Here is a 12,500-nt window from a genome sequence, read left to right as displayed (position 1 = left end):
GACAAAAATATTCTTTAACCCCTACGATCCAGTTGACATGACTATCACATCACGAAAGAAATTGGCTTGCGGGGCAGATTACATGAATGTGCCGTCATCGAAAATCTGGCTGTGGGCTGATGTGATGCAAAATTGCCATCATTAACACTTCAGCTAAAGGCCTGGGTGACAGAAATGACTCGCCAAAAGTGGGTAATTAGACCTTTAGAAAGGGTCTTTTTGCATTATTTCTATCAATAAATGAATGTGAAATGTTTTGTCTGTGAGCCATGACTGGAAGAGTGCTGGCACCGGGGAGGATGCCTTTCCATACTCAGCATTCTATTCCTGGCTGCTATGACCATCAGCACAGGTTGTATTACAGAAAATAGAATATTACACAAAAAAAAAAAAAAAAAAAAAAAAAAAAAAAAAAAAACTATAATAAAAACATTTGCTCATAAAAAGAGAAAATAAAATAACATTGCAAAGGGGAGGCACAGCGTCTTGTCACCACACACAAGCGTCTGCGTGTGTCCCGGCCTACAAGCCACACACTCATCAGAACAGCCACTCACATAAGCTTAATATTTTGGACCACGTGATTGCCATGAAGCAACTGGATCCTATGGGTTAATCTATCAGTTAAAAAATAAATGAATAATAAAATAAACACTGTTACTTCTTTAAATTATTACAAATGTTCCTTAAAGTGAAAAAAAAATATTAAGCAAGAAAGAAAGAAAAAGGACAAACATAAAACACCTTAATCATGATTGAATCTTCAGCTAGCATAGTGTCTCCCATGTACTCCGTGTCATACTCCACAAAGTTGTTATCCACCACAAAGCTGTCTTCTTCCTCCTGAAAACAAATAAGGTTCTACATATTAAAAACAAATAAAGAAACAAATAAATAATTTTTCTGTCCTTACCCCTAAAGTCTTGTCTAGAGTACCATTTACCACGACTGACCACGGACTGTCAAAACCTGGTGGACAGTCTTTCTGCGGCTCCCTAGCTGTGAAGGTGCCGTTTGTAGTGCCTACTAATAAATCTCGTACTGTCTGGCATGTCTCCTTGGCATATAATATTTCATCCAGCCATACCCCCCCCTCCCCATTTGCCCATTCCCCCTTCAAGACTGCATTATTACGTACCTCTTGGTATCTTGTAGGTGTCCCTTATCACTTAAAAACTTATAAATATGTATGAATGCATACTTTGCTTCTGTATATGAACAAATGTGTTTTTCATGTTCTACATCCATTTTTACTGGCATCCTTTTGGTTATTTATTCCCATATCCATTCATTCATGAGAGGTAACTGTAGCTAATTTTTTATTTTTCTTATTTTTTCTCAAGTCAAACAGACAATCATCGAACACACACATTCGCGCAGATGGCAAAACTTACACCTAGCTATTTGACATTTACGTTGCAAAAGAAAGAACTTAACTTACAGGATCAAATATATATCCTCACCTCTTCAGAATCATCACTCTGTTCATCTGTGTCAGAGAGAACAACAGGCGCACGATGTGAACGGTGAGTCAGGCGATTAGCTAATTTTGGACTGACAACCGACTGCAGGTAGACAGCCCTCATGCTGCAAGTGATAATGGTGGATAGATTTAATAAACTACCAAGGACAACATGAAAATGTACGTAGAAAAGGTATGAATGAGAATGAATATTTTCACAATACAAGAGACTGTAGTGTGAAAATATTCATTCTCATTCATACATTTTCTACATGGGTCATGAAAATGTAAATAAAAAGACAGCTCTATCAAGTAATATTATGGTTTCTTCGCCATGAAAAGTAATAATTATGGTAATTATTCCCTTGTATCATGCGCATGTAGTCTATATAAACTTAATTCTAAGGTGGCACTGTTTCTGTGAATTTTGGGTGACTGAATTCTTCCACAAAAAGGTTGACCCAAAGAAAGAAAAGTAAGCCACACAATAGCTACATGCTAACCACTATCACAAATATAAGGTGTAACTCGGAGAACACAATTTCCTTAAAGAATTAAACCCATAAAATAATTGAACAGATGACTTCAATTAGACATAATGGCTCAGGGGACGTCCAGTGAAAATCCAAGACTTTTTCAGGAAAAACTGGAATCGAACGTACTCTACTGCTGCATCTTGGGAGAGCTGTGTGCAATCATCGACAAAACTCTCGTCATATTTGTCGAGATGTTCTCCCTCTGACTCGTCACTGGACACCCCTTCTCCATCTTCGGATAATTCTGCTTCATTATGAATAAAGTTGTTTCTCTGAAAGAACAAGAGACCCAAATAAGAAATCAAACAACAAAGATTTTACATTTGTACTACTATTATTTAAAACAAGAAAAAGAAAGGAAGAAAGAAAAAAAAGTTAATAAAAAAAATAATAATAATAATAATTAAAAAAAAAATAATAATAATAATAATTGGTACTTGCACCATGACCATGGATCTATTAAGAAATACAGCATAGCTAAACAGTTAAATGTTTCATCAGCTAGCAAAGTCAAAACTGAAAGCAATATTTACAGCTCTAAAATTCAAAGGGTAGTTTATTTGTATTTAAAATTCTAAGAACACAAATCATATCAAAATAATCTTTATCTCACTAAAGAAAACAAAAAAATAAAAACAATAAACCAAATAACCCAAATAAATTAACTCTTCTTTTTCTATACAGTAATTCTGAAGTGCTAAAGAATACACACTAAATTCTGGTATGTAAATAAAACTGTATTCTTTATCATTGTGAATAATGATATAATAAAAAAGAAGAGATCTTTGCAGGACTCACCAGTTTATCAGGTCTTTTGATTTTCTTTTCAGCCTGATTAATGTACTTAGGCCCTGGACGTAGAACTGACACTTCACCTTCAAAATCGTCATCCTCTATAGAAACTGTGGAGTCTCGGTTGTTGTTTTTCAGACTTTTACCCTTCCAGCTCTTTCGCTCTGAATCTGTACTGGCTGAGCTCGAGCTAGTCATTGCCTTTCTTACACGGGGACTTTCTCCTTCTGAATTTCCACCATTCATCAGGTCGTCCTCACTATCCGAGTCCACAACCTGACCCAGTCTTCTCTTTTGTCTTCTCCACACCTGCGTTGCCTCCTGAGTTCCCGCCAGCAAACTTGTGTTAAGCTTGGCTGATTCTCTCTTTTTGGAAACAGGTGATTCGTCGTCTGAAACAATTATGATTGGAGAGTCCTTAGATTTATCATCAATGTGGAGAGAAAAACTCACTTCCTTTTTCTTCTTTTTCTCTTCCTTGGCCATCTTCTTATTCAGCTCAATATCAGCCAGCAGCGACTCGGACATGGGCTCAAAATCTCCACTCCCCAACAAGTCCCAGTTATCCAAACTCTTAGACTTTTCCTCTGCTTCTTCTATTTCTTCTGGCCAATCATTGTTGTCAAAGTCAACATCATCAAGCAAAGAAAAGTTGGGCTCTGCTACTGTGGGCTTGGCATCTGGATTCTCTGATGGTAAATTTTCCTTAGTTATGGGATGTACAGGTGATGCTTTCCTTGTTTCAGTCAAGAATGAAGTATTCCTTCCACTCTGACTTGAAGTCTTACTCAGTGATGGCAGTTTTTTTCGGTTTTTATTCCTATCAAGTAGAATGTCATCACATAAAGTAAAGTTGGGCTCATTTAATACATCATTAGCATCTTTTTCTTGCAGCAGAGGTTCAGACTTGGAACAAGAAAGTCTCCTGCTTTCACCTGAACTTCTCATCCCATTTCTGCCCAGGAGACTCCTCTTCGGTACCTTTTTATTACTATTTTCATCAGTGCCTCTTGTTATATTTTCTACTTTCTCTTGGATTACATTCTTATTTGGGGTTTTAAATGAATAACTGAGCCTTTCTTGCCTAAAAACATCATCATTTTCCAGTTCAGATATATTCTTACTAGAAGCAAAATCACTTTCTTCATTTGACTCATCAACAAGGTTAATGATTTGTGTAACACTTAGAAGATTATGCTTTGATCTCTCAAATGGTTTTATGTCCTTCTGTTCAGAAGACTGCTTTGTCTGCTTTGGTACTGAAGGATCTTTAGGAGTGGTGCATTCAAATTTCTGATCTTTGGGACCTTCAAATTCATTCATGTCAAAGTCAGCAAACAAATCATCTTCAAAACTAAGGTCAAAGTTAACACTACATACATCTTTTACTGTAGAGGAAGAGGCATCTTTGGTTTCCTCTGTAATATTGTATATTTTGTGCTTTTCAGATATGTCTTCCATGTCACTGTTTACATTCTGACTACCTTTAGAAACTAATTTGTCTTCACAATTTGCTGGAAAACTCTCATTACATTTACTGCTATTGCTTTCCTTAAGGTTTGCATCAATTTTGACACTATCACTGGCTTTGTATTTTTCAATTATTTTGACACTTTCATCAATTTCGATTGTTCTATCTTGGTGGGATGCGTGTGGAATTTCTGAGTCCTCTATGGATCTTGAGAAAATGCTTTTCATACTTTTGTCAGAACTGGATCCATCCTGATTAAACAAAACCTGCGCTTGGGCACTGTCTGTTGATACATTTTCACTGTCTGACTTCAAATTATCTAGTGCAGAGAATTTGCTGAGCCTGCAGCGTACTTTGCTTCTCTGACTAAGTAATACTGTAGGTTCTGTAACAACCGAGGCTATTGGATTAATCGTTTCATCAGATTTTTTATTCTGCAAAATACTTTTGGTTGTACTTCTCTGTCCTGGTAATAGTTCTTTGTTCTCAGCTTCACTAGACAATGAACACTCTTGTTCTATTCTAGTTAGGTTTGGAGTTGTGACTTTGAACAGACGTTTTGCATTTAGTTTTGGTGTCGACGAATAAAGATTCAAATTGGGTCTAACAAGTTTCCTATAACTTGAAGGTAAAATTGGTGACACTTCTTCTGCTACACTTTCACCAGCCTTTTCTGGTGTAGTATTTGCATTTTCCTCTGTAATCCCATCAGGCATCTTTGAGCAACTGGGAATTGGACTCTGAGCATTCTCTTCATCGGAGTCTAGTATGACCATGGGCTTTTGCATTTCCTGTGTCTGTGCTATTAGCAGATTGACATCCTTTGATATATCCACATCCTCAATCTCCAAGAAATCAGACTGCAGACATCCGCTTATCCTTCTGCTTTCCATCCACTCATCGACTACCGATATGACATCTGCAGGACTTAAGGGTTCATCAATTTCCTCGTCACTTGGGATAGAATGTGGAGGTGTTAGAATGCGGAGCGGAGACAGAGATCTGACGGACAACAATGACACGACCTGCTTAGATATACTATCCAAAGCAGGTGTAAAATCCCTTGAGTCCCTTTTTTCTACCTCCATATCCTCTTCACAGTTCCCTGTTGAATTGTTCAGCTCTCTACTTCGGGAGTTATTTTCTTTACTTTTACTAAACGAGCAGGTTATCAAATCACCCCCATCGGCCTGATCCACATCGACATCCATTACACCATCCTCTATAATCTCTACGTCGCTGTCGTCTTCCTTTCCTTTTGGCTTCTCGGACAAGACGTCAAAGTCCTCGAGATCTTGGTGTGTTTGGGACTTCAATTCCTCGGCATTCTTCCTCGCTTTCTGGCTGTTGAACATGTCCGTAATGAGGTTCGTTTGCTTGGCTTTCGTGTTTTTTTTCTTCTCTCCTTTTGCTATTTTCGATCTCTTCTTTGGTAGCTCGTCCTTTGATGTTGTTGCCTTTGCTGCTCTTGTCTCTTTATCTGTTCAAAGAGCAAACGCTGAATAGATTTCTAATCAAAATATTTTTCTGGTGATTCTAAATATTTTCAAATTTGCTTACTGTATCAATGACTGAAGGATAAAAAAAAAAAAAAAAGAGAGAATTGAAATATCGAACAATTTTTCAAAACTATATCAACAGCTAACAAGATTTCCTCATAATATCATAACCTTCTAGGAAGGCATACAATGAAGCTTTTCTAAAGTAATTAAATAAAAGATCTCCAGACAGTCATAATAAAGCATAACAATAAGCTGTGTATAATTTTCATATGAATTTACTGTTCTGAAACATTTATTTAATTTTTTGAGGGATTTACATGACCAACAGGCATTCCAAACCAAACAATGAGGAAATACATAAAACCACAAACCTTCTATGTAGCTCATATCCAGAAAGGCCTGCATCTCAAGACTATAGGGGTCGTCATCTGGGTCAAGATTGATCTGCAGGTCGATGAATTCTGTGAGCTGAACCAGATTCTGTGACTGCACAGAGTGTCCAAGCACATGTGTCTTTTGCAGCATGGTCTGCCAGGGTTGGTAGTTCCCAAAGTTTACTGTGGACATTTCCTCCTTCACTTCTTGGTCTGTAAGTATAGCCACTAGCATTAATTGTCATTTCAGATTTATTCTCAAGAATGTTCAGTGCCCTGTACTCTGGTCAATTTATTGTCTGTAATTATAACTTAAAAACAACATTTTGATTCTAATAACAAATTACCAGGCACATATATATATATTCTGTGTAATGTTACACATAACTACATATATTCCAGGACACACAGGAACTAAAAAAAAATTAGAAGTAACCCTAAGGTCACCTGCGCTATGAGAACAACTTACCCTGTTTCTTCAAGCTCATGAATACTGGCTTTGCTACAGTCTTCACCTCTTCTGGCGGAACCCACAAATTGTCTCTTAACCACTGCCATTCCTCCCGACTTAGCATACCAACTTTACCTTGTTGTTTCTGTAATATGATATTAATATAAGCCAGATAGCATTTAGCAATGTTTTCTCTGCCTATGCTAACTTCAATAAGTGTCTGGCATGATATAAATGAATATCAAATCAGCTTATGTTTCCAAATCATAAAAGTAAAACATAATTGCCCAAATAAATGTATACTTCCTACCAGATATGTTTCTACTCGTGTCCCTTTGAGGAAAACTTACCTTCTTTGGCATATTTGTTTTTTCTAGGAATGAGCCTAAGAGGGACTTTGAGCCTATGTCAGATTTTCGGTCCTTGCCTGTCTTGGTTTTCCATGTGCCAATCTTCATGTGGAGCTTGTGGCATACAGGCATTATACCTTGCAAATGAATAATAAATAAAGTATGTTGCCTTTAAAACAAATAAGATGAATGAATAAATATGGTATTTTATCTTGTACATAAATAAACAATGTGTTATAATTTGCAAATGCATAAACTGTGTGTTATAACTTGCAAATTAATAAACAATTAAGGTATTTTGCCTTGCAATTAAATATTTAAATGGGGTTATTTCTCTTTTTCAAATCAGTTCACTAAGTAAAAGATAATGAAAACTGAGAACTGTGATAAAGTAATCAAGCTATTTCCCAACCTACCTCTTGGCACCATGCGATCATTTGAAGGAAAGAGAAACCTTTTCAGTTTTTCTCCATCCGATAGAGCCGTATTGATGTATTTCTTCTGTAACTGACTCTGGTTATACATCTGTAATGCCAGAGAGGAATAAATACATTCAGCAAGTACACATAGATTAAATTTCTTGATACAAATTTTAGAAATGAACCATAAAACAAAACAAGGAATTTCCTTAGTGAATTAAAATGTTATTGCTGCAAATAAAATTCCAAAACAAATAATTACTGACTACCATTGGCTCACCTGTTCCTCTTTCCCCTTTGTTACTAGGAAGATGATACGGCCCTCGCGTTTCCTGCCTGTGCGACCAATCCTCTGCACCAGACGGATTGGAGACTTGGGCGCATCATAGCAAATGATGAGATCAACTTCACCAATGTCCAAGCCTGCAAATGTTTTACCCTATTTAATGATCTCCAAAGAAAAAGGCCTGTACATTTTGAGGCATTTATACATGTTCTTTCAAAAACAAAATTGGTTGTTCCAAGTCGATGATACTTTTTTTTTTTTTAGTATTCCCTTGTTTTTCTTTCATATTATGTTCATCATTACTAACTTACCAAAGATAGAAATGAAAATGAATAACTGTACAGAGAATGAGCCATAACCAATTGTCGCTAGACCAACAAACACAAACATACACAAGAATGAAGTGAGAGAGAGACTTGAAGTTTCCACTGTATTTGAGCTTGAGTATATGAGTGTATGATTTGTTCATGTGTCCAGCATGACATGCGACATGGGTTGACGAGTCATGCCAGATCAGCAACCCATGTATAATCTTTTATTGTGTGGAATAGCGAGGTCTTGCACATAGCCTATTGATATATATTTCCATTGGAATAATTGAATTCACCAGAAATTCTGAGGAAGATATGAATCAAGAAGCATCTATTACCTTTCTTGCTTTGAAAAATTATTCATTCTCATATGTACCTTTTAAAGCAAAAGTTTATAAAATCCTAAAGACACTTGCCTTCTTCTCCTACACACGTTGAAGTTAAAGTGTTAAATCCTCCTTCTTTGAACTCTTTCACAACCTGAAAATTAAATCATCTTTAAAAACTATTCAGTGGGTCATATAACCACAACACATTCATGCTTATTTCCACTGACGCCTAAAAATTACATCAACACATAGTCATAATCAACCAAGCGTTACCTTCAACTGTTCCTTTTGAGTGAATCCCCTTCCTCCATGAGCTACTGTTGATTGGCCGACAAAGCTCATAGCCTTAACAAGAGGGTAATGATGCTGTAACATCTCTGTGATCTCCAGTACACTGTCTCTGTACTATGAAGAGATTAAAGCAAGAAAACTTAATCTACATATCCAATGACAAAAATGAACGACATATTTGAATATCTTAACAAAATTGGATTTTGATGCCAAAGGGCTAAAGTTTAATAAGAAAGTCTCACATCGCTTATGGCTATAAAAATATATACTGGATATTTTCACATACCTGGGAGAATACCATCACTCGAGTAGACTTCCCCTCATCGAGAAACTTCTGGTGGTGCTTTATGACAATTTTGCGAAGTTCTTCCATTTTGGGATGACTGACAACATATGGCGTAGTTGACTTTGCATTTAACAACTGTGGGCTGCCAATCTATAAACCAGAAATGCTGATTATTAAAGTAGTAATAAAAGAATATTTTATCTAAGAACAGAAATGGGTAAAATAAATACATTAACAAATATCAAATTACATAAAGAGAAAGTAGGAAAATACCGGAGTTAATACACAGACATTTGTACAGCATCATGGATTTATATAAACACATGAAAGGCTTTAATAATATACATCATACTATTCTTATTAGGCTTCAACTTGCATATCAACTTTTTAAATTAGTATTAATTTTAGCCTATCACTCGGAAATGCATCAACCAATAGAAGTTTATCATTTAATCTAAAATATACCTGAAACCCAATAATGAACATAATATCTTTGTTGCTTATAGATCAGAAAAGAATAAAGCTTAGCACAGGCCAAAGCAATGGAATAAAATCAGAGATGCCTTTATTGTTCTCTACTGAGCTATATAACCTGAAAGATGAAAAGTATATTCATATAAAGGTAGAATTAATGATCAACATTATCACTTTTACTAGTTAATATCTCTGTCATCATTAAAGCCTTATAAGACTGTCGATATGCAAATTGATCACTGAAGGAAAACATTTGCAAAAATGCATTTCTTGTTCATCAATGTTATGGAAGTAACTTCAAGATGAACACTAAAGACTTCCCATAGGCCTTGTAAGTCAGTCTAGTACCTAAATAAAATAGATAAACCTTTGCAATATAGCATGATGATAAAGTGTATATGGTTTTCCTTATTCTGTTTTTACTGCATTAGTAATGGCTGTTTGTCAGCTGTTTGTTTAACACTTTACATTATGACATTGTAGAAAAAACTTCAATAAAACAGCAGCCTCCCTCGCCCAAAAATTTTAAGTCTTAACACACACTGTATGCTTTATAAAAATTCCACCTTGCAAGTCCACATCCCCTTATTAACAGGTACCCTAACCCACTGCCTCTGAAAAAAGTATGGGGTTCGCTAAGCCTCCACTCTGGAAGCCACATCCAAGGCGGCCTTGACACGAACAACATCACTCTAAGCCATAACCAAGTCAGCTATGACCTAAACCCCACGTCATCCATAGGCTATGAGTTAAACCACGTCACAGTGATCTCAAGGTTTCCATCGGGCATCAGAAAGATATCCTCTTCCTGGCAGGTAACACTGTCAAAATGACTCAGTGCCAGTGTGACTCAGTGCCAGTGTGTCTTTATATACTAAACTGAATATTGTAGAATGAAAAATAAGGCAATAAAAAGGGAGAAAGTATAGACAAGAAAACCACTCACACCTAGCTGACCCTAAGAGTTAAAAGGGGTCACGCAGCTGTCAATGAGAAGCGCTAAAAAGACATACCTTGAAAAATCATCAACGAAAAAGCAACAACATAAAACAATCTATCGTATGCGTTACCTTCCCAAACATTCCTGAACTATTCATGGTTGAATTTTGCTGCTTTCCTGAGTCATATTTGTTACAGAGGTCCTCCATCAGGCGCTGAAAGACACTGTTACGCTGCAAGTTCGCCTCTTGCCATGCTATGACCCTTGTCCCCTCCAAGAGTTCCTAGAAACATGTATCAAATATATTTAGATCTATATCTAAATTATCTATGACTAAGCCTATGTTAAAACAAATTTTCAGAATACGTATCTTTCTCCACTAACTTTATCTATATACTTTATATATAATTTTTAAAATTATCATTACATAAAGGAATAACAGAATAGATGAGAAAATGAATAAATAAGCAGACAAATAATGAAAAAGGTAAGTAAATAAATAATTAAATATATAAGTAAATAAGCAAAAAATCAAATATCCAAGGCTTTCTATATGCAAGGAAAATTTCTGTAGCATCAATTCACCTTTCAGGAAATTGTAAAAAGACCTGATGCCATGCTGTAGGAGAAGTTCATATGCATGATACAGAGTCATGCACAAGGCAAACATTCCCTCTGCAACTCCATAACGATCTCGAGGGAGGTTGTCTGGCGGATTTTGACGAAAGCCTTCACGAGCCTTTAATATCTGTAACATTTCAATTGCAAAAAAGATTTTAAAAACTGGCAATGAAAAGTGATGACAATAAAAGGGAGGGAGGGAGGGAGGAGAGAGAGAGAGAGAGAGAGAGAGAGAGAGAGAGAGAGAGAGAGAGAGAGAGAGAGAGAGAGAGAGAGAGAGAGTGTGGTGTGTGTGTGTGTGTGTGTGTGTGTGTGTGTGTGTGTGTGTGTGTGTGTGTGTGTGTGTGTGTGTGTGTGTGTGTGTGTGTGTGTGTGTGTGTGTGTGTGTGCGCGCACGCGCGCGCATTATACATACATCAAAAGAAACACAAATGTATAGATGTATAAAAGCATATGTGTATATCTATATATAAATATGTACTTATATGTGAATAAACAAGACACATACACCAACATCTATATATTCTATTCAAGAATATTAATAAAAATCTTAAATGTAATACAAATGAGCCCTTAATAAAAAAGACAAATACAAAAATATCATCAATGAATTCAGATGATATATATCTATCAGTAATGTAACACCAGGAAAACTCACTTGGAATTTTGAAAGCGTGGTCTCATCGCGAGTATACAGCACCCTCATGTCTATTAACCTGTTAACATACACTCGTAATACCTGAAAGAATGAACACAAGACGGATAATAGTCAAATACTGAGGGAATAAGCAAGATGCAAATTTTTACCTGATTTAAACCTTTAAATGACCATTCTCCTAGATAAATTAGAAAAATATTCATATACGATTTATGTCACCACGGTTCAGTATCATGGTTACTCAATAAGACAAACTACAAAACTCATTGATTTTAAAATAAAAAATTAAATTACTTACATTCTGATACCTTGTCTGAATACTAGCCAGCTCTGCTCCTAAAGGTACGACAACTTTTTCTATATGCCGCTGGTGGCTATAAGCTGCAATGTCTGGGCTTTCTTCATTTCGGAGCTCAATGTGTGATATCAAGAGATTTTGAAGGACCTGTTTCAATAAAGTCATATTTTTATTGTATATATAAAGATGAAAACAATTCATGCTCTCATTTCAAATTTGCAAAGTGAGTCATATGATATAACTGAGGCTGTCAGTTCTAATTGTTTATTTCTCAAATGGCTAAGAAACTCACTCTAATTAAAGTTTAACAAATATTACATATCTAACATGAGATACGAGGTTGTGCTTACATTAGTATGCAAATGTCTAACAAATATTTCAAATATCAATTTAAGACAAGTAATACAGAAAGTTCTCTTCTTCATTAAAACCAACCTGTTGTACAGATCTGACGTCTGTTCCAGGGGTGGCAGATAATGCTAATATACGAAAATTACACCGTTGTTCTCTTAATGCCCGTACGACCTGACATGTGGAATTAAAAAATGAGTGGATATACACATGTACCTAACTGGGAAGCAGTATACAAATGGGAAAGCTAAATTTCTGTGAATAAAATCACAAATGAACAATAATGCATCTACTTCTA

At 36.0% G+C, this 12,500-nt stretch overlaps 1 protein-coding gene across 1 annotated transcript in view; it reads right to left on the bottom strand.

Annotated features, from left to right (window-relative positions):
* The window catches only part of LOC125032872, a 19,747-nt gene that overhangs the window by 5,005 nt on the left and 2,242 nt on the right, over window positions 1–12,500 (bottom strand). Inside the window, exons 5-23 of the mRNA XM_047624257.1 lie at window positions 12,287–12,376; window positions 11,852–11,998; window positions 11,554–11,634; window positions 10,860–11,022; window positions 10,506–10,557; window positions 10,093–10,155; window positions 9,392–9,452; window positions 8,861–9,010; window positions 8,557–8,688; window positions 8,371–8,434; window positions 7,638–7,780; window positions 7,355–7,463; window positions 6,939–7,075; window positions 6,607–6,733; window positions 6,135–6,350; window positions 2,797–5,741; window positions 2,125–2,270; window positions 1,464–1,587; window positions 745–843 (exon numbers count right to left, since the gene is read on the bottom strand). Of these exons, the coding sequence (XP_047480213.1) occupies window positions 745–843; window positions 1,464–1,587; window positions 2,125–2,270; window positions 2,797–5,741; window positions 6,135–6,350; window positions 6,607–6,733; window positions 6,939–7,075; window positions 7,355–7,463; window positions 7,638–7,780; window positions 8,371–8,434; window positions 8,557–8,688; window positions 8,861–9,010; window positions 9,392–9,452; window positions 10,093–10,155; window positions 10,506–10,557; window positions 10,860–11,022; window positions 11,554–11,634; window positions 11,852–11,998; window positions 12,287–12,376 (5,049 nt within the window). The remainder of the gene's footprint in view (window positions 1–744; window positions 844–1,463; window positions 1,588–2,124; window positions 2,271–2,796; window positions 5,742–6,134; window positions 6,351–6,606; window positions 6,734–6,938; window positions 7,076–7,354; window positions 7,464–7,637; window positions 7,781–8,370; window positions 8,435–8,556; window positions 8,689–8,860; window positions 9,011–9,391; window positions 9,453–10,092; window positions 10,156–10,505; window positions 10,558–10,859; window positions 11,023–11,553; window positions 11,635–11,851; window positions 11,999–12,286; window positions 12,377–12,500) is intronic.

This window comes from Penaeus chinensis, chromosome 15 (assembly GCF_019202785.1).
Source record: "Penaeus chinensis breed Huanghai No. 1 chromosome 15, ASM1920278v2, whole genome shotgun sequence".
NCBI lineage: Eukaryota > Metazoa > Arthropoda > Malacostraca > Decapoda > Penaeidae > Penaeus > Penaeus chinensis.
This window is presented reverse-complemented; position numbering and strand designations above follow the sequence as displayed.